Genomic DNA, 22,785 nt, shown 5'->3' on the forward strand with positions numbered 1-22,785 from the left:
GTTCGAGGTTAAAGGAGGCTGATGCCAAATATTGGACAAGACATTAGACTGATTTGTGCTTGAGGTGGTGGTGGGGATGCTGTAAGGACAGTACTACACTAAAAGACAAAATTGCACACAGCTGGTAAAGCATTGTGTCGCTGTAACACTAACTGAAGTTGATAACTGTACCATGGTTATGTAAGAGAATATCCTCATTCTGTGGAGATACTCAGATGTTTAGAGGTGGGAGACGTGAAAGGGACAGGGGAGAAGGTGAGCGTGCATGCCATGAGCAAATGGTAGGTGATGGAACAGATGAGTAAAATGTGAGCAGTAGGTTGACAGATAGGGGTAAAGAGTTTGTGGATAGTTTTTGTACTATACTGGAAATACTCCTGAAAGTTTGAAATTATTTCCTAATAAAAAATGGGGAGAAAAAAATTTGGGTTCATTAAGCTACTCACATTTCTTTAATTATCATTAGGCTATTCCAGTTTTTTGTACTTTGTGCTAATTTCTGAGAAAGATCTATTTTTCTAAGTTTTAAAATATATTGGTATATATAGTTGTAATATTTTATAATTAAAAACTGTTAATGTTAAGTCTATAGGTTTTGGCATGTTTTTATATCATAGTTTAATTCACATCAGCAACTCTCCTTAATTGGTTTTGCCAGAGTTTGTCTTTTTAATATTTTCTTCAAGAGACCAACTTTTGTTTTTCTTAGTCTTTACCTTTTTTTTGTTCTCTCTCTCAGTGGGTTCTGTCTTTTGAGCCTTCCCTTTTCCTTTGGATTTACAGTGTATCTTTTTGAAAAGATGAGCTCTGTTGTTTTCAGTATTTGTCTTCAGTTGCCTTCAAGAGCATGGTTTTCTGTTGCTCTTTTATCTGCATCCCAGTTTTCGCCTTGTAGTCTTCTGCTATAATGTTTCATAATATTCCTTATTGTTTTCTCTAACTGAAGGATTATTCTGCTGCATAATTTTTGTTGCCAGGCTTAGCGTATAGTTAGCTATCTTGTTTCAAATATTGTTGCAGTTTGATTGGAGAGTATAGTTCATTATACACTTTGAGTTTCTGAAATTCCAGTCTTCTTTTGAAGCGTTAGTGTATGGTCAGTATTTGGGGAATATTCTACTGTGTTTGAAAAGAATGTTAATTTGTATTTGTTGTAAAGTTCTGTGTATTTTATCAAGCTTGTTTCTTATATATAATATAAATCTCATGTTTCCTTAGGTTTTGTCCATCTATTATTTTGTAAGATGTAATTTAAAATAGGCAACTATACATTTTTACTATTTTCTTTCCACCTTTAACTTTGTCAGTAGTTTTACTTTTATCTTTTTTTTTTTTTTTTGTATTTGTCCGAAGTGAGGGGGAGGCAGACAGACTCCCACGTGGGCCTGACAGGGATCCACCCAGCATGCCCACCAGGGGGTGATGCTCTGCCCATCAGGGGCATTGCTCTGCTGTAATTGGAGCCCTTCTAGTGCCTGAGGCGGATACAGTGGAGCCATCCTCAGCGCCAGGGCCAACTTTGCTCCAATGGAGCCTTGACTGCAGGAGGGGAAGAGAGAGAGAGAAAGAGGGAGAAGGGTGGAGAAGCAGATGGGCATTTCTCTTATGTGCTCTGGCCGGGAATCAGAACCGGGATTTCCAACACGCCAGGCCAACACTCTACTGCTGAGCCAACCTGCCAGGGCAGTAGTTTTACATATTTTGAAGTGATTTCATTATATATATATATATATTTATTTACCAGTAGATAATAAATTTCTCTCTTAGTGACATATGTTTTTGTTTAATTCAATTTTGTCTACTTAATTAAAATTGCTACTTTTTTTTTTTTTTTTTTTTACAGAGAGAGAGTCAGAGAGGGATAGACAGGGACAAACAGGAATGGAGAGATGAGAAGCATCAATCATTAGTTTTTTGTTAGGACACCTTAGTTGTTCATTGATTGCTTTCTCATATGTGCCTTGACTGCGGGCCTTTAGCAAATCGAGTAACCCCTTGCTTGAGCCAGCGACCTTGCTCAAACCAGATGAGCCCGTGCTCAAGCTGGCGACCTCAGGGTCTCAAACCTGGGTCCTCCACATCTCAGTCCGATGCTCTATCTACTGTGCCACCGCCTGGTCAGGCTAAAATTGCTACTTTTTTATGTTTTGTCAGTATAGCCTCAAATTTTTAATGAGTTGAAAATTATGCCTAACATTTGCTAACAAGGCTTTGTATGCAACATAATATCTGGTAGCTGTTAGGTGGTCTTTAGTGCATATATTGTAAGAAGAAGCCATGTAGGGCTTTCATAGTTAAGAGTCAGTGCCTAGGTTCAAAGCTTCAAAGGACAGACTGACTCTTTTGTTAGGGACTAATGTAGCTGATGACTTGAAGTTGAAGCCAGTACTCATTTACCATCTTGAAAATCTCAGGGGTCTTAAGAATTATGCTTAATCTATTCTGCCTTTATGCTATAAATGGAAGAAAAAGCTGAATGACAGCACGTCTATGAACAACATAGTTTACTGACTATTTTAATCCCACTGTTGAGACCCAGTGCTCAGCAACAAAAGATTCCTTTCAAAATATTGGCAGTGTACCTAGTTACTTAAGAGCTGTGATGGAGATGTACAAGATTAGTGTTGTTTTCATGCTTGCTAACCCAAGACTTAAGATCTGGTTCCCACGAATCAGGGAGTAATTTTGACTTTTAGGTTTTACTGTTGTAGAAATACATTTCGGCCCTGGCTGGTTTGCTCAATGGAAAGTGTTGGCATGGTATGTGGAAGTTTCAGGTTCTATCTCTGATCAGGGCACACACAAGAAGCGACCATCTACTTCTCTCTTCTTTTCCTCTCCCTCTTCCCCTTCTCTCTTTCTTCCTCTCCCACAGCCAGTGGTTTGATTGGTTTGAGTGTCAGCTTCAGGTGTCGAGGATAGTATGGTTGTGGGAAAAATGCTAGCAAACAACATCCCATGCCTCAGAGAAATCATTTGTAAAAGGAAGGATCAGGCCCTGGCCGGTTGGCTCAGCGGTAGAGCGTTGGCCTGGCTTGCAGGGGACCCGGGTTCGATTCCCGGCCAGAGCGCATAGGAGAAGCGCCCATCTGCTTCTCCACCCCCACCCCCTCCTTCCTCTCTGTCTCTCTCTTCCCCTCCCGCAGCCAAGGCTCCATTGGAGCAAAGATGGCCCGGGCGCTGGGGATGGCTCCTTGGCCTCTGCCCCAGGCGCTAGAGTGTCTCTGGTCGCGGCAGAGCGATGCCCCGGAGGGGCAGAGCATCGCCCCCTGGTGGGCAGAGCTTCGCCCCTGGTGGGCATGCTGGGTGGATCCCGGTCGGGCGCATGCGGGAGTCTGTCTGTCTCTCCACGTTTCCAGCTTCAGAAAAGAAAAAAAAAAAAAAAAGGAAGGATCAGTTGACACAGCACACTTCATGGTTGTCTTTTTTAAGAAATTGCCACAGCCTCCCCAACCTTCAGCATCCACCACCCTGATCAGTCAGCAGCGGCACCATCAAGGAACGGCCCTCTGCCAGCAGGACTATGACTCACTGAGGGCTCAGGTGGTAGTTAGCACTTTTTTTTTTTTTTTTTTTGTATTTTTCTGAAGCTGGAAACGGGGAGAGACAGTCAGACAGACTCCCGCATGCGCCCGACCGGGATCCACCTGGCACACCCACCAGGGGCAAAGCTCTGCCCACCAGGGGGCGATGCTAATAAAGTAGTTTTTAATGAAGCTGCATTGAGATATCCTAGCTCAAACATTGAAGCAGGAAAAGCAGAAGGGCAGGGTCTTCCTTCTTCTGCGTTTTGTTTTCTTCAGGCCCTCCAAGGGTGGGCTCATGTCCCCCATCCATACAAGGCAGTCTACCGGTCTACTGGTCAGATGCTGATCTCATTTCCAAAAACCCCAGAATATAGGGAAATGCTATTTCATCATGTGATAGTAAAAACAAGGAGATAGTAGAAACAAGGAGATGTGCTGTTTGTTGGCTGTCTTCATACTAACTGGATATTAGGACTTGAGCACAAACTAATATGAGCTTATGGTAGAAATTTAGAAAGTATAGAAAGGGATAGAGAAAATAAGAGACATGATCACCAAAATTCCAATACCTACACTTTTGGATATCTGAAGCATTTTGCTATCCTAAATACACACCTGCGCGCAAACGCGTGCGCGCTCCTGCAAACACACGTGTGCACGCACACAGGAAGAACTGAGAAACAATGCATAAGTATGTCAGTAAAGAAATATTTGATTAGTAATGAAATACTGATATGAAGTTTTGAATAGGCTATATATTCTTGTGGTTCAGAGTATTCCAGAGTGAAAAATATCCTTCTATTGCCCTTGTCACCTAGCCCCTGACACCCCTGCCCCTGGAGGCAGCCTAGGTGATGCTTCTTTTTTCTTTCTAATTCCAGAGAAATTTATGCACTATACATACCTTCAGTGCACATGTGTACACATGGTAGCATACGGTGTGTATATATTATTATGTACCTTGCTATTCTCTCTTTTTGTTAAAATTCTTTTTATCAAAATAATATGAAAAAGTCAGCTAGTTTTAAAAGGTATTTTTGTTTTTGCAAAAGAGCTAGTCTCCGTCCCCTTCTCCTTATTCTCCCTTTTCAGGAAAACCAGTTTCACCTCTTAGCTGATTGATTTTATATTCTTTGTCTCTGAAATCATTACTTTAATGTCAGTTTTGGGTAGATGATCAGAGTCTCTTAACTACCTGCTGGCAGTAATATAGTAGTTCTGTCATCATTTGGGTTAGACCAGCATTCATTGTTTGTGTTACTGTAAGTGCTGCTCACAGCGGAGCCATGTAGTAAAACATGATTACTTTTCTTTTTCTGTACTACTTTGCCTTTTTCCTGGAACTAATATCTGACTTGAGTTTCCTTATTTGTCTATTTAATTGCAAACTATGTGTGCTGGAGATTTTGACAGACTTTTCCAGTACGCTGTCAGTGTTACCCTCCTAGAGATGGCTCTCCTGGGCTTCTGAGAGCCTCCGGCCAAGTCGAGCTGTCTGTTCCCTGTGCAGCTGTCGTCCTCGGACTTCTCTCTCCGGTCACTCAGCGGTTCCCTTGCCTGCTCTCACCTCGGTACCATATTGTTGAAGTTGCTGTGGCTTCATAGACATCTAGTTCCTTCACATTCAGATGTTCTTGACTACTCTTACTGTTTATATAAACTTCAGAGTCAGCCTATCTAATTAAAAAATACTTACTTTTTTTTTTACCTCTTCAGTATGTGGATATCAAATCTTCCATGTAAATTAGCTTGAATTATATAAAATTGACTATTTTTCAAGTTAAAAATTGTCAAATTCTTTTTTTTAATGTTTATATTTTATTGATTTTAGAGAAAGGAAGAGAGAGAGTGAGAGACAGGAACATCAATCTGTTGCTGTTATGTGTCCTGACCAGGGATTGAACCGGCCACCTCTGTGCTTTGGGATGATACTCTAACCAACTGAGCTATCTGGCCAGGGCAAATGTTGGCAATTTCAAACAATTCTTAATAGTACATTTCTTGCTAAGTAAGTTTATGTGTAGTATTTTATTGTTTCTGTTTTAAACGGGGACTTTTCTTCTATTAGATCTTATAACTAATGGTATGATGGTTTGAGTAGAGTCTGTTGATTAGTTTCTTAATTTTATACCTAGGAGTTTAATTTTTATACCTAAGACTTCTTTGAATAGGTGATTTTTTTTAGTTTTCCACCTATATAATAAGCTCATTAGCTGCAATTAATGATAATTTTACTTTTTTAATTTTTACGTGTCTTTTATCCTCATATTACATAATACCAGTGATAATGGACATTCTTATCTTGTTTCAGATCTAAATAAATGTATTTTTAGGTATCTTCACTTAGTGTGATACTGTTGTTTTTTTTAATTAAGTGGGAGGTGAGGAGGCAGAGAGAGAGACAGATTCTCGCATACTCCCTGACTGGGCTCCATCCAGCAAGCCCTATATGCAGCAATGTTCTGCCCATCTGGGGCATTGCTCTGTTGCTCAGCAACCAACCTATTTTTGGTGCCTGAGGTGAGGCCATGGAGCCATCCTCAGTGCCTGGGGCCAACTTGCTCGAACCATTCCAGCCTTGGCTGTGGGAAGGGAAGAGAAAGAGAGAAGGGGAGTGGGAGGGGTAGAGAAGCAGATGTTCCTTCTCCTATGTGCCCTGACTGGGAATCAAACCCAGGACTTCCAAACTCCAGGTGGATACTTGACTACTGAGCCAACTAGCCAGGGCCAGTGTGATATTGGATTTTAAGCTTGTGTATATATTTCTCATGTTAAATATCTACTGATTTTGTCTTGTGGATATATGTACGTTTATCATATGTTTTTCAGTGCCTATGGAGATAATCATTTTTTCCTTGATATTTTTGTATGGCAAAGTAAGTAATAGATTTTATTATATTGAGCAACTTCTGGCTATCTATTTGATCATAATATGGATATATATATATATATTTTGCTATGTTCCTAGAAACTTTCTTATTGTTTCATTTAGAAGTTCTGTGTCTGATTTCCTAAGTAGTATTAACCTGTGGTATTAATTTGTGTGTCCTATTTGTTAGTTTTTGATATCACTATTATGTTCCTCATATAAACCCAATATCCTTTGAAATAGTTTAGTTTTAGAGGTATTTGTTCTTTTTAATTTATTTATTTTTTTACAGAGACAGAGAATGAGTCAGAGGGATAGACAGGGACAGACAGACAGGAATGGAGAGAGATGAGAAGCATCGATCTTTAGTTTTTCATTGCGCGTTGCAACACCTTAGTTGTTCATTGATTGCTTTCTCATATGTGCCTTGACCGCAGGCTTTCAGCAGACCGAGTAACCCTTTGCTGGGGCCAGCGACCTTGGGTTCAAGCTGGTGGGCTTTTGCTCAGACCAGATGAGCTCAAGCTGGCGACCTCGGGGTCTTGAACTCGGGTCCTCTGCATCCCAGTCCGATGCTCTATCCACTGCGCCACCGCCTGGTCAGGCTATTTGTTCTTAACTATTTGGTAGAATTTAGACTATCATTGGCATCTGATACTTTCTGAGGCTAGTTAGCTCTTAGACCACTTTTCTCTGTTTCTTCTGTGATAGGCATCAGATACTTCTTTTGTGAAGTCTTTCCTGTTTTACCTTCATGAAGTGTATAATCCCTTACTTGGAATGCTGCTAACAGTCCATGTTTTCCTTAGGGCATTAAATAAACCGTTGTCTCATGTACATTTGTCTTCATCATTAAATTTAGTACTTAAGGGTATTAGAGAGTAACCATCCTTGTGTTTATTGACTCAGATTCTATCCTGTAGTAGGGAATATGTTGACTTAATACCTCTTCCTTCTTCTCTCTTTTTTTTGGTGATGGCGATGGTGGATGTTCTACAGGCTTCCCAGTTGGCGTGTGTGTTGTAAAGAGAGTTCTTCAGCCTCGTCATATTACTCTCAAGATGACAGTTGCGCACTAGAAAATGAAGATGTACAATTCCAGAAAAAGGTATCTTATTTAAAATTGATGATGTAATTTGTTTGCCAGCTTTTAAGACTTCCTCAAAACATTCAGAATAAAAGTAATTTTAAAAATTCTATGACATAACTTCTGGTGGGGATTTGTAAATTTTCCTTGCTATATCTGAGGGATTACTTGGGTAATTCTGAAATTAATCTACCTCTGAGATATTTATCTATTTATTCTTATTGCTTATATTTGGAATGTTGAAACATCCTTAGTGCAGTAGGGAGAAAGATAGTATTTATTCAGGAAACTGAAGACTGGTAGCTTGCTTTTTAATGCACTAAATAGTTTAAGGGTTTCTAAAGAAAGCCCGTCTTCTAATAAACACTATTAGACATGAGGGTGATAGGGAGAGTCTGCAGTCAGTAGCTATGTAGTTTGTTTTACATAATTGGGTGGGATGAATAGACAGAGTCCAAGAAACCTGATGATATTGAAATAATTTATTTTATCATTTTACTGGTAAAAGGTGATTATTGACTAGATGCGTTCCCCCCAAAATTGAGGTATTCATTTTAAAATACAGAAGGAATTTATATTGACTATAAAATATTTATATTTATATCTTGCTCCTCTCCCCAGAGTAACCACAATTTACTGTTTCTTGTGAAAATGTTCAGACCCTTCTCTTAGGTACATACATATATACCATTACATGGCAAACAAATTAATATTTTTATTTTCATTAAAATGTTATAAATATTCTACAAATAGACTTCCCTCTCTCCCCTCATAATATCTCTTGGATACCTTTTCATATTGCTCTATTCTTGTGAATGACTACATTTTCATTTTATTATATGGCTATATTAATTTGTTAAACATCTTTTTTTTTTTTTTTGTATTTTTCTGAAGTTGGAAACGGGGAGAGACAGACTCCCGCATGCGCCCGACTGGGATCCACCTGGCATGCCCACCAGGGGCGATGCTCTGCCTACCAGGGGGCGATGCTCTGCCCCTCCGGGGCGTCGCTCTGTTGCGACCAGAGCCACTCTAGCGCCTGGGGCAGAGGCCAAGGAGCCATCCCCAGCGCCCGGGCCATCTTTGCTCCAATGGAGCCTCGGCTGCAGGAGGGGAAGAGAGAGACAGAGAGGAAGGAGAGGGGGAGGGGCGGAGAAGCAGATGGGCGCTTCTCCTGTGTGCCCTGGCCGGGAATCGAACCTGGTACCTCTGCACGCGAGGCCGACACTCTACCACTGAGCCAGCCAGCCAGGGCTGTTAAACATATCTTTATTGATAGACTTCCATTGTGTCTCAGCTGTGTGTCTATATGTGTGTGTACATTTGTGTGTGTGGTGTGTATGCAAACATAATTATATGCTTGGGGTTTCTTGGCATGGTATTTAGAATAGATTATTTAAATTTTTTAATTATATAGACTATATTTCTGGGATGGAACATTTAAAATTTTGAAGATGTTGCCGAATACTTCTCCAAAAAAATTATAATTTAAACTTTCACCCACAAGCTGTAGGATTTATATCTAATCTCTTCTTTGATGAGAAAGCTGAAAACTAAATGTTATAAAAATGAATTTAAGCAAAAGCATTAAGGGGGAATACGTTCTCTTAGGAGACAGGCACCTATAGTGTGCTATACAGACTTAAAGTCTATACAGAGTTAAACAAAGTGCTATACAGAGTTAAACAAAGATGAATGTGAACTTTGCTTTTATGAAACTTATATTCTAGAAGATCCATTTAATATCTTACATAATACGTAATAATACATAAAGCTATCTGAAATCCTAACTAGAAAATCAGAGAGATGACACAAAGAACTATAAGTACATTCATTTATCATATATTCCCTGTGTGCCTGACACATAGGGTTGGTAGGGTTAAAGTGCTTATTAAGAAATCAGATGAGGTTCATAACGTTAGTGTACATATTAGTTGTGTCAAGGAAGGAATGCAGGATGATGATAAACATGTAAACAAGGAAAAGTAATTAGAGTCAAATGGCATACAACACAGTGTTTTGGATGTAAAGTGTAGGAAGAGGTAATCTTTAATATTGCTTCAGAACTGTTTTTGTGAAACAATTTTTATCAGTTAGCTTTTTTGTTTGTTGCAATACAGGATGAAAGAGTGGGACCTTTCAATGCTGAATTATCAGGAAAAGTGAGTTCAGACTTCCCTCTTCCTCTAGAAGAACATAACTTAAAAGATGACTACGTTGTGGATGTACAAGTAAGCTATGTTGCTTTGATTTTTAATGGTATGCCTTTTCTAACTACATAGATAGGAAGAAACCTCTGTTTGATACTGTGTTGGGTATTGATACTATTTATTTTTGAAGTACCATCCAATTGGCCTTAATGCTCTTCACCTGATAAAAGTACTGCTTTTGAGGAAATGAGAAATTAATGATTTAATAATACATGAGAACATTTTCTCTGTAGTGAAAGTTGGGTTTAAGTCCTCATTTCTTGTTAGGTTAATTTGGCTCACTGTAATGTATCTGATCTCTTCAGATTTTCAGGTATTGGGAAATTTTTTTCTAACAACAAAAGGAAGTATTTATATGTAGAACACTGTATGTTGATAACAAAATTGTATCACTTTAGTAGACTATGAATTATTGATAGTAAATAATAGGTTAAAATATTTTCCCTAAAAAAAAAATTAAAAAAAAAAATGTTTTCCCTTTCCTCTCATGTTGTGTCCTGAATATTATTTTCCACCGTTTTTTTTTTTTTTATTATTATTTAAAAAAAAATTTTTTTTTTCTGAAGCTGGAAATGGAGAGAGACAGTCAGACAGACTCCTGCATGCGCCCGACCGGGATCCACCTGGCACGCCCACCAGGGGCGATGCTCTGCCCACCAGGGGCCAACGCTCTGCCCCTCTGGGGGGTCGCTCCACTGCGACCAGAGCCACTCCAGCACCCGGGGCAGAGGCCAAGGAGCCATCCCTAGCGCCCAGGCCATCTTTGCTCCAATGGAGCCTCGGCTGCGGGAGGGGAAGAGAGAGACAGAGAGGAAGGAGTGGGGGATGGAGAAGCAAATGGGCGCCTCTCCTATGTGCCCTGGCTGGGAATCGAACCCGGGTCCCCCGCACACCAGGCTGACGCTCCACCGCTGAGCCAACCGGCCAGGGCCTCCACCGGTTTTTATGAACAATATTAGACACGAGACCAGAGTGTTAGTTGACCAGACTGCGCAAGCATCTGGAAACCATTTACAGTCAGAAATGGCTGAAGGATTTGGGGATATTTGAGCTGGGAGCGGAAGGACTGAGGAAAAACTCTCTCACATGTTAACAAAAGCAGTTCAGCTCAAAATGAGGGAGAATTCTCTTTTATAAGTTCAGTGAGAGTTATTCGATGACTTAATTGGGTTATCTAAGGAGTGAATTTTGTTTTGTTGGATTCTGGAAGATGTTTGTCAAAGGTTTGTGCCTAAGAGTAAGAGAAAAATGATCTCGGTAGCCCTTCTAATCTAATGATCTGACTAACCTAAACATCGCTACTATTGTTCATTTTTCTAGAGTTTTCATTATGGTGTACTCATGCTCAGACACAGAAGTGCTTTTTGCATCTTACAGACCTGTGATGTTCAACACAGTGGCCTTTAGCTGCGTGTGGCTATTGAGCACTGGAAATGCAGCTAGTCCAAACTGAGATTTGCTATAATTATAAAACACACTTCAGATTTTGTTTGTAAAAGAAAATAAAAAAGCTTGAAATACCTCAATTTTTTTCATTGAATATGTGTTGAAATAATAGAACATTTGTTAACGTAATAGTCCTTTTTCTCAAGGCTTTCACCATAAAATGCAAACTGCTTGTATTCCTTTGTGAATTTTTCATTTTAGTGTAAATGATTTCCCAAATGATCACGTTTTGCATTCTTCTCCCATATTGACTCTCCTCTTCTTCAGAGTCCTACTTCTTCCAATCCATAGTCTCTCTTTTTCTCTAAACTGAGCATGGCATGAGTACCTCTTACTTGTTAAATATTCACTTAGTAAACTTTAAGTGTCTACTGTGAGCTAGGTACTTGGCTATACACTGAGAACATGACAATCGAGAATACAGTACTAAGATAGTCATAGTAGAGTTGAGAAGAAGAAAGGTAAAGAAGAGGTCTTAAAGATGCTGTGATAAAAGTGTGCAGGGACAGTGAAGGCCCAGAGGAAGGGGAATGGCTAATTCTGTTCAGTGTGGCTGTATGGCTATGGAGGAGGGGGTTCTGAGGGATTCTCCGCATCCCAGTCCGATGCTCTATCCACTGAGCCACTGACTGGTCAGGCAGGAGGTTCTCAAACATGGGTAGATATTTGGTAGATTTCAGAGCGTGTTTGGTAGGAACAAATGGCCCAGAGCACCTTGGACTGATAGAGCAGCCAGATTCCTGAATTGCTTTCTTTTTTTAAGGTGAGAGAAGGGAAGATAGTGAGGCAGACTCCCACATGTGCCCCGACTGGGGTCCACTTGGCAATCTCATCTGGGGCTGATACTCCAGTACCGAGCTGTTTTTAGTGCTTGAGGCTGACCCAGTTGGACCAACTGAGCTATTCTCAGTGCCCGGGGCTATGCTCAAACCGATTGAGCTACTTGCTGCAGGAGGGGAAGAAGAAAGAAGGGGGAAGGGAGGGGTGGAGAAGCAGATGGTTGCTTCTGTGTGCCCTAACCAGAAATCGAACCTGGGACAGTCATATGCTGGGCTGATGCTCTGTCCACTGAGCCACCGGCCAGGACCTCAATTGCTTTCTAATGTTACTTGTACATGCTTTGTGTTGTTGTTTATTGGTACTCATTATCTTCTGAACTGCTTAGGGGCAAGAACTGTGTGTTGTACTACTTTATTTATTTACATAGGTTTGCTATACAGTATTGCTACTAGCCTTAATTACAGTAAGAGGGAAATATTTGTAGGTCCAAAATAGAAAAAAGGAAAGACAGAAGATAAGCTCCTTTGTCCTAGTTTATGAAATGCCGAGAAAAATGTGTAGAATGTGTGTGTTAATACAAAATATATTTATTAGGGTGGTAATATTGGAAGAAGGATTTCCACTTTTTTAGTGAACATTCTTTATATTGTCATTTGTGAGATATACTTTTGTACAGTTCTGTTCAGGTAAGAGGTAATTTATTAATCTTAACACCTAATATAACTTTCTTTAAAACAGAATATAGAGTCAAAAAAGTTAAGTCCACCTGTGATGGAGACCCTCTCTACGGCTGATTTACGTGAAGATCCTTCCAGTGTAACTGTGGGCAGTGAAAACATTGAAAATATTTCCAGCTCATCTACCTCAGAGATCATTCCAGTCTCAAGACTTGAGTAAGTCATACAAAGGGGAAAAAAAGAATCTCATTAGATAATGATAGAATATTTTCTTTATAGAATCAGACAGCTAAACTCAAACTTGAATTTTAGGCTATATAGTAGACCTAAATGATAATGCCTGTGTTTTTATTATTTTTTAATACAATGATTTTATACTATAGTATTTATTCTGCTGCCTAACTCAGTGAAACCGATGAGATCCTAGCTGTATCATATAGGTAAAATGAGGTTCTAGTGTTTAAGAAGCATAGTATATACTTATATGAATAATCTTATCTATAATTATTAAACATTCAAGTATTAGATTACTCATTTGTATTAAGTATCACTGTAGTATTCCATATATAGGTATGTGTTTGTGTGAATGGCTACCTTTTTCAAATTTGATAGTAAGTATTCAGAACACGTAGGTTTTAGGATTCCTTAATTTAGAAAACCTGTTATATACTCTTAGCTCCTTCCAGCAACACTACAAAGAACAAAATAAAAATTCTTTATGACTACATTGAGCATTTTATTTATCAAATGGATTAATATGTATACAGTGCATGGGACAAATCTGGCACATATACATAGTAAGAATATAGTGTCAGTTAACATCATCATCATCATCATTATAGTTATTATTATTATCACTACTATTTTTTACCACAAGCACTTTTTAAACACCTACTCTCCTCAGGAATGTGAGTGAGGGCTGGGTTGAAGAAACTGACCCCAGAGATGCTCTGCCTGCCATTCAGGACTGTGTCTTAGTAAGGGGCAGGGGAACAGAACACATGCTTAGTATTTAAACTTAAATATTAAATGCTTGTTCCAGAAAGAATTTGAGGCTAGATATTACATATCTGAACAGTGCCTTATTTTCTCATATTGAACATGACTCTAGTGAAATGGAAGTTATGTAGGAAAAGTAATAGGGTATATATTTGTTAAATGAAATTCTAAATGCATCTTAACTTTAGTGCAATGTTGTGAGAAGATGATTTTTTGATACTGTAGGCAACAAATCTAACATTGGTAGAATGCTTAGTATACTAAGGGGCAGAAATGAAACATGGAGAAGATGTGTTTAGAGTAAATAATTTAAAAATCCTATTCTTGATAAAATGAATTATTTTAAAACTTTTTAAATTGAATTTATTAAGGGAACAGTTAATAAAATTATACAGGTTTCAGGTGTACAGTTCTATAATACATCATCTGTTTATTGTATTTTGTGTCCACCACCTCAAGTCAAGTCTCCCTTCATCATCATTTATTTTCCCTCTACCTTCTTCTACCTGATAAGACCTAATGTTAACCTATAATATTTTATTGTAAAATTTGGTAATTAACTACTTAGAGTTTAAGGACACTAACAGATCGAGTCAGCAGCTGATTTTCTATGATTTAAAAGAAGCAAATTCTTGAAAACAGTCTGCAGAAATGTAAAGCATTCTTCTCTGACTTAGCTTATGTTTTGGAAATTACTGATAACATTTTTAACTTATTGTACATTGTGTCAGTTAAATTATAGCTTTTATTTGTTTGTTTGTTTTTTATTTTTAGTGAAATAGAAAACTCTGGTACTATTCCTCTAGCCAAGCCACATGAAACTGAGCAACCCGAAACTGATTGTGATGTTGGCGAGGCCCTGGATGCCAGTGCTCCCTCTGCCCAACCTGCCTTTGTCAGCCAGCATGAAAGGTGGGTGTGAGCCGCGCTGCCCTGGTCAGTCCGGAGTGACAGGGTGCCATGTCATGTCGGAGCGGACTTAGGGGGATGCTAATTCCACTGTCTGATGGAGGGAGAGCGGTCCTGCGTGTGCTCCTTTCTTGTTTACTGTCTACATGGTAATTAGAATAGTTTCGATTGTATAGATTTGTTAGCTAAAAATTTTTTTCAATATGTCTTTTGGTTTCAAATAGCCTTGTTGGCCAGCACATAGAAAATGTGTCATCTTCACACAGCAAAGGAAAGATAACAAAATCAGAATTTGCATCAAAAGTTTCAGCAAGTGATCAGAGTAGTGGTGATCCCAAATCTGCATTGAATGCTTCAGAGAATTTAAAAAACGAGGTAGGTATTATATCTCGTACTGTTTCCTACTTTATCACGTGGTGTATTTTTGTCCAGCATGTTAAAGGAACGCATTTTCCCCATGAAGCCAAATCAAGGTGCATTACAGCGCCGTTGTCACACCCCACAGCTAGAAATAAAACTAGACACATACTACAAAAATGTTCTCATTTGTAACTCTTTAAATTGTAACGAATATCTTTGTATTTTGTGGAAGTTGAAATCTTTGTTTCTTTCAGAGTTCTGATTATACCAAACCAGAAGAAATTGACCCTACATCTGTGACAAGTCCCAAGGACCCAGAGGACATACCAACATTCGATGAATGGAAGAAGAAAGTTATGGAAGTAGAAAAAGAAAAAAGTAAGATGGCATGTGATTCCTTTTATTTTCTTTTTATAAAGGAACTGATTTAAATATGCTTTTCGCTTTTTAATTAGTAAAATAAAATTTTGAAAACTTTTTAAAGGTTAAAACTTACCAATATGCTACTAATTACCCACATATAATTTACCTGTGTATAATTATGTACAGTTTAATCCTAATTAAAATCTATTATTGTAAATTACTCAATAAGGGAGGATAAAATAAGGTAAAGATAGCAGAACTGTGATTTTCTCAGTTTATAAGAGGAAAGTTGAGGTATGTAAAGTTCTGAGTCATAAAGCTTTAAACTGTAAATGCAACTGGACCAAAGTTATTAACACTTTCGTTTTGCTTTTGTAGAACAATTCTCAGAGTTAAGGATTGTTAATCCTAGGATTAGAGATAGAAGAATAACATTCTTAATAGAATTAAGTGTATTTTTTATATTTTTAAGAGCTCATTCTCATGGATAAGCTTCATTTTGTGAGTTATATTACTTATATATAAATCAAGCAATGTGGATTTTTTTTTTCTTTTTTTCTTTTTTTCCATTTTTCTGAAGCTGGAAATGGGGAGAGACAGTCAGACAGACTCCCGCATGCGCCCGACCGGGATCCACCCGGCACGCCCACCAGGGGCTATGCTCTGCCCACCAGGGGGCAATGCTCTGCCCATCCTGGGCGTCGCCATGTTGCGACCAGAGCCACTGTAGCGCCTGGGGCAGAGGCCACAGAGCCATCCCCAGCGCCTGGGCCATCTTTGCTCCAATGGAGCCTTGGCTGCGGGAGGGGAAGAGAGAGACAGAGAGAAAAGCGTGGCGGAGGGGTGGAGAAGCAAATGTGCGCTTCTCCTGTGTGCCCTGGCCGGGAATCAAACCCGGGTCCTCCGCACGCTAGGCCGACGCTCTACCGCTGAGCCAACCGGCCAGGGCTTCCAAGCAATGTGGATTTTTAAAGCTAATTTGTTTATTGGGGATATTTTTAAACTATTTAGGTAAAACATTTTGTATTTCTTAATGGGTTTTAAAATATTCTCTTAAATATTAAAACCTGTTCTTTAGACAGTAGCCTGTTGCTTTTGAGATGATTGTGTTGCTGGAGTATTTTCAATCATAATCATCATGTGTATGTTTATAATAAGGTTTGTCTGCAGGCCAGTCAATGCATGCATCTTCTAATGGAGGTCTACATGCCACAAAAAAGGTCCAGAAAAATCGAAATAATTATGCCTCAGTAGAATGTGGTGCCAAAATCTTAGCAGCTAATCCAGAAGCCAAGGTACTTAGTATAAAATTCTTTTGCACATATAGGAACATAGTGACTTTATAAATACAGGCAGTGATTTCCTGAGTACTGTCTTTTTACATGAGCTATTTATCTAATTCACTAGTACATGTAAGAGGACGCTTTTAAAGATCTTTTCTTGTATGAGTTCTTAGTTATATTGGTTGATACACCGTACTTTTTTTTCTTTTGAAGACTATTTTTAGAGCAGTTTTAGGTTCATATCACACTGAGAGGAAGGTGCAGAAATTTTCCATCTCCCCCCAACACATGCGTTGCATCCTCATTACCAGTGTATCCCTGCCACAGTGATACATTTATTATAGTCGAACTTTCGTTGACACGTTATTATCAAGCCAAGTCCATAGTTTTAGTTGGCGTCCAATCATGCATTCAATGGGTTTGGACAAATGTGTAATGACATGTCTCCATCAATATGGCGTCGTGCAGGGCATTGTCATTGCTGTAAGAACAATGGGACTGAAGTTATTATTAGCATTGTGCACTGCCTGTTTGTCCATTCTTCCCCCAGCCGTGGCCACCACTGCTCATTTCACTACCTAACTAGTTTTCCCTTCAGTGGTTGGAGCCATACAGTGTGTAGTCTTTCAGAGTGGCTGCTTTTACTTAGTAACATGCATGTAAGTTTTGTCCATGTCTTTTCATGACTTGTTAGCTCATTCCTGTTTAGTGCTGGATAATATTTTATTGTCTGGATGTATATCCCAGTTTATTTATCCATTTGCCTATTTAAGAGGATGTACACTGTTTTAACTTTTTAAACCTGTGTGAAATTTTAAAAGGAGCTATCCAATAGAAAATCATTTTTTCTTTAGTTACATTTAATTTGAAATGTTTTGTTGTAAAGCTAACAGTGTTTTAGTCATAACTGGCAAATTTTAGCCAAATGAGTGTTTCAGAATCTTAGGTGTGTTATAAGATTTAAAAATATCAAAATTCTAGAAAGCTTTAGAGTTGAAACAAAAAGCTTTACCTAAGTAATTTGTCTCCTCCCCCCTTTAAACTAGAGCACATCGGCTATTCTTATAGAAAATATGGATCTTTACATGTTGAACCCTTGCAGCACTAAGATTTGGTAAGTGATACACAGTTCAATAAAACAGACTCTGTATATGTACATATTGCTAAACTTTTATGTTAGGGTTAGATTGATTTGTTCATGTAGCCACTCAATAAGCATTTGTGATTGATTGGTGCTGGGACTGTACTAAGGTCCTGGGATACAACATTGAACCAAGTGCTTTTCCTATTAAGGAGGTAAAAAAAAAAATGATCTAGTCAAATAATTATGAGATAGTGTAAAAATTACTGCTGCAAAGGTATTATAGGAACAGAGACAGTATGTAATTACAAGAGAGGATGAAAGAGGGCTTCCTGGAAGAGGTCATCCCTGAGCTGAGTCTTGAAGGGTTCATAAGAAGAGGCAGAAGAGGAAGGGAGAGGTAGTCAGGAGCTATACACATAAGGAGATAGTGGTAACAGGAGCGACTTCACGTAGAAGCTACCTGAAGAAGTCATTTTAGCCCAGGGGTCTCAAACTCGCGGCCTACGGGCCGCGAGTTTGAGACCCCTGTTTTAGTCATAACAAGAAGGAAGGTAATGCAACAGTTAAAGTAATGGTGAAAGATGAGACAGTTACTTTTGCAGTAACCAATCCATCTAATGCTGTGTATACCCAGCTTGAAGTTTTTTCAAGTTCATCTTCAAGACCATGAAGGGTATCATTTATTTTAGTAAATAAGTGACACTATCTTGCTGGCATTTTAAGAAGGCTGTCCTCAAAGGAGGATGCAATTGGAAGCAGGGAAACCAGGTAGGGACCTATTGTCCAAGCTCAGGTGAGAACGAGGACTTTAAGGCACTGACAATTTGGATGTAGAAGAGAGGGGGATATATATACAAAGACATTTATAGCAGATAAAATTGACAGCCCTTGGTTAGTAATTGGCTGTGAACAAGAGAGAGGCATCTAGGAAATCTCCCAGAATTCTAGTGCACTGCTTGGATCTATGATTCTGTCATTAACTAAGGAAATAGGCAAAGGAGCAGATTTATGGGAGGAAATAATGTGTGATATACTGCCAGTTTTATTAGAATGTTGTAAAGTACCGTACTCACTTCTGCGGTTTTACGTAGAGACACCAAGTCCAGATGAATTTTGAAGGGTTTTATTAAAAGGAGGAGATTTATTAATATGCTGGCTGCATATAACTAACACGGGGCATATCTGACCCAAATCATGCAGCCTCAAATGTATCTCAGAGGCTGGTTATATACCCCTTGACCACATACAGGTTGGGGAGCATGACAGCATGACACAATCATTAACAAGCTTATAACGTTTGTCTAGGGCAGGGGTCCCCAAACTTTTTACACAGGGGGCCAGTTCACTGTCCCTCAGACCGTTGGAGGGCTGGACTATAAAAAAAACTATGAACAAATTCCTATGCACACTGCACATATCTTATTTTAAAGTAAAAAAACAAAAGGGGAACAAATACAATATTTATTTATTTATTTTATTTACTTACTCATTTTTTTTTAGAGAGGAGATAGAGATAGAGAAAGTGGAAAGGAGCAGGAAGCATCAACTCCCATATGTGCCTTGACCAGGCAAGCCCAGGGTTTTGAACCTGCAAACTCAGTGTTCCAGGTCGACGCTTTATCCACTGTGCCACCAGAGGTCAGGCACAAATACAATATTTAAAATAAAGAACAAGTAAATTTAAATCAACAAACTGACCACCAGTATTTCAATGGGAACTATGCTCCTCTCACTGACCACCAATGAAAGAGGTGCCCCTGCACCACCACCTGATCAGGCTGTATTTTACACTTTCTTTAGGTCTTGTCTGTTAAACTTATTTTTTTCTAATACTATATACACTTTTTCTCTCATACAGGTTTAAAGTTATGCATTTCATTCTTATTTGCATCATCTAAATTTTGATACATGTTGTTTTTTCAAACCACTTGTATTTAGATCTGCTACATTACTGATCTCTTAAAATTGTTACTTCTAAGTAATAGAAGTATATTGAAATTGGATTTTTCAACTTTTATATGTACTGTTTATTTGCATATATTGTTCTCTGCTTCTAAGAAAACATAAAAGATAAGCCAAAAAATGTAATAAAAGAGCTTTTTAAAATTGACTTTAATGAGGAATAATTACACATATAGCAATATTTTACATATTCTGAAGCTATTAGGTGCATGCAGGTTTTAGAATTGTTAAAACTTCCTGGTGACTTGACTCTTTATACCTGGAAATACATTTGTCTGAAAGCTTATTTTACCTGATAATAATATAGCTCATGTCTTTTTAGAAATGGAGAACATGGAGTGCAAATAGAGGAGATGGGGAAAATTTGCTCTTTATTTTCTTTTTTTTTTTTGCATTTTCCAAAGCTGGAAACGGGGAGGCAGTCAGACAGACTCCTGCATGCTCCCGACTGGGATCCACCCGGCATGCCCACCAGGGGGCGATGCTCTGCCCCTTTGGGGCGTCGCTCTGTTGCATCCAGAGCCATTCTAGTGCCTGAGGCAGAGGCCACAGAGCCATCTTCAGCACCCGGGCCATCTTTTGCTCCAGTGAAGCCTTGGCTGCGGGAGGGGAAGAGAGAGACAGAGAGGAAGGAGAGGGGGAGGGGTGGAGAAGCAGATGGGCGCTTCTTCTGTGTGCCCGGCCGGGAATCGAACCCAGGACTCCTGCACGCCAGGCCGATGCTCTACCACTGAGCCAACTGGCCAGGGCTGCTCTTTATTTTCTTAATCCTCATAAAAGGAATCATTTTCTCCATTGTAAATAGAAAGTGGAGTCCGTGTGTAATGTTCCTTGGTTTGCTCTCCCGGGATGAGGGTATGTGTGTGCCCTAGAGGCTTTGGAGCCAGGGAGGCTTGTGCTCTGACTTCAGCTTCACTACTTGTTGACGAAATGACTAGTAGGGCTTTTAATTCTGCTGCTTTAACAGAGACCAAGTAACTGGTTTAAATAAGACAGACATTTAACTTTCTCTGATGTAAAAGTTCAAGCTGGTCGCTGGTGCAGGTATGCCCCAGAAGAAGGAAAGGCCCCTACTCCCCGTCATGTTGCTCTGCCTCCCCTAAGGTGTCCCTGCCTGCACTGCTGAGGTGATTTGTTCTTACTACGTCCTCATTCCCACCTGTCAGGCTAAGGTGGGAGAAAGCAAGTGGTCAGGCAGCGGCTTCCTTTTAAAGGCTTGACCTGGAAGTTGCATGGGAATTTCTGCTTACATCCTGTCACCCAGAACTAAGGAACAGGGCCCAAAACTGGAAATAGTCTTTGATGGATGGCAGTCTGCTCAGCTGTGTCTTGGAGGCTTTGCTGCCAAACCACAGAGGGGAAAGATATGATGTAACCAGATAGTGTTTATGAAATGATTCTATAAAATGGAGATAATCTTCTTTGCAGCTTAAGGATGGATTAAGTCATCTAATGTCATGTCTGACCCAGAATGAGCAGTCAGCGAATGTCAGTTTGCTTTCTTCATGAGCCTCTCTCGACACTTGATTGGTTTTACCATCTCCCAGAAATTGCTTCTGTTGTTTTCCAAGGTTAAATGCAATATAACTTTAATGCTTTTGATTTAGTTAACACTTAATTGCCAATGTATGATTTCATTTGATGTAATAGTTTGTCAAAGGATTGATTAAAGTGCTAGATGTCTTGAATGTTTTTTTCTCCAAATTCATGCTATATACAGTTTTAGTTTACACCACATGCCACCTTATTTTTAATTTTTTTCTAGGCAGCAATAATTTGTGGCATCTTTCCATGTCCATAAATATAGGTCTCTGGCATTATTTGTAGAAAACAGCTTTATTGATTTGCTTGGGAAACGCAGATGTTTCCTAATCGATAACCAAGGCTGCAAATGTTCTTTCCTTTTCTAAGGAGTCACTTAATGGACATCTGGTCTATTTATGCGACTGTTAATGTAATGTTTGATAAGCATTGGTGTTTTAATTGGTTTATCTAAATAATTGCCTTTTTTTTTTTTAAGGTTTGTCATTGAACTTTGTGAACCAATTCAAGTGAAGCAGTTTGATATTGCAAATTATGAATTATTTTCATCTACTCCTAAAGACTTTCTGGTTTCTATCAGTGACAGGTAAATTCTAAAGCTGGTTTCTACAGAATTTATGGTGGATCTCTAGTGTAAAATTTTTATTTTTTTATATTGTGTCAAATTGTAGGAACAAATATTTTTATTTGTTAGTGTATTTGTTAAGTAGTTTACTTTCATTTACTCATATAGTGCTTATAACAACCATATACTGCTATTACCTTTAAGAAGAGGAAACAGTAACAGTAAGGAGAGATTTAGTGGTTTGTCCAGGTCACGTGACTTGTGAGCTAGCTTCAGACCTAGATCTGTGTGGCTTTCAAGTCCTTGTTTTTAATTATGCTCTATTTGCTTCCAGATATTTCCCTTAAACATTATATAAAAGAGTACTTTATTTCATGAGGTATATTTTTTTGTTAAAGTATACTTGGAAACTTTTTTGTTGATGTCTGTGATTATAAAAGAAATACTAAACATACTTCGTAAGGAATTTGGTAAAGAACCACAACCCTATCAACCAGACATAGCTATTAACATTTTAGTATATTCTTTTGTCTTGCCTATGTATTTACTTAACCCTACAAAATAAATTCAGTTTTTTCCTATTTATATCTTGAGAATATCCTTTTGTCTTTTAAACACACTATTTTGAATGAGTACTCATTATTTCCACAGTGGAGGAGTTTATTCATTCTGTAAATATGTTTTGAATAGCACCGATGTGCTTTGTAGGGTGCTGTTGTTTACATTACCATTCTTCTGTCATTGATCATGGGTTTTCCATGGTGTTTCTTCCCCGCTCCACACTCAGTGTTGCATATATACAGTTTTTGAAATAAATCCTCAAGTCCTCTTGAGAATTCTGTCTAATTTCTTCAACTAACCTTCCTCAAATCACTTGTTTTTCTCTACCCTGTAATTTTTTAATAATGTCAGATGGTCATATCAGCTCTGACCATTTGTGCATGTGTGTGTGTGAGAGAGTGGAGCACATGCCATAGTAAACAAAAACACAGTAATTTTAAGTTTTTATTTAGATTTTCTTTTCAAGAGGGTACAGTTGCTTTAGATCTGGGAAATTCAAACATGATTTTAAGGGCTTCTTCTCTTTCCCCGCCCACCACTTTCATTTATATTTTATATCAT

At 38.8% G+C, this 22,785-nt stretch overlaps 1 protein-coding gene and 1 non-coding gene across 5 annotated transcripts in view; one reads left to right on the forward strand and one right to left on the reverse strand.

The window, feature by feature from the left end:
- Nucleotides 1-22,785, forward strand: part of SUCO (SUN domain containing ossification factor) — a 67,869-nt gene that overhangs the window by 11,997 nt on the left and 33,087 nt on the right. For 2 of the 4 annotated variants that reach the window (XM_066261173.1, XM_066261171.1), the window contains exons 2-10: nucleotides 7,396-7,504; nucleotides 9,604-9,714; nucleotides 12,658-12,812; nucleotides 14,370-14,507; nucleotides 14,729-14,879; nucleotides 15,119-15,242; nucleotides 16,386-16,522; nucleotides 17,557-17,624; nucleotides 21,577-21,684. In XM_066261173.1, coding sequence (XP_066117270.1) covers nucleotides 7,396-7,504; nucleotides 9,604-9,714; nucleotides 12,658-12,812; nucleotides 14,370-14,507; nucleotides 14,729-14,879; nucleotides 15,119-15,242; nucleotides 16,386-16,522; nucleotides 17,557-17,624; nucleotides 21,577-21,684 — 1,101 coding nt within the window. The remainder of the gene's footprint in view (nucleotides 1-7,395; nucleotides 7,505-9,603; nucleotides 9,715-12,657; nucleotides 12,813-14,369; nucleotides 14,508-14,728; nucleotides 14,880-15,118; nucleotides 15,243-16,385; nucleotides 16,523-17,556; nucleotides 17,625-21,576; nucleotides 21,685-22,785) is intronic. The other 2 variants (XM_066261170.1, XM_066261172.1) reach the window with 1 other exon arrangement.
- Nucleotides 8,663-8,738, reverse strand: TRNAA-CGC (transfer RNA alanine (anticodon CGC)). Its single transcript has one exon. It is a non-coding gene; the product is annotated as a tRNA-Ala (tRNA).

Source organism: Saccopteryx bilineata, chromosome 2 (genome assembly GCF_036850765.1).
Source record: "Saccopteryx bilineata isolate mSacBil1 chromosome 2, mSacBil1_pri_phased_curated, whole genome shotgun sequence".
Classification (NCBI taxonomy): domain Eukaryota; kingdom Metazoa; phylum Chordata; class Mammalia; order Chiroptera; family Emballonuridae; genus Saccopteryx; species Saccopteryx bilineata.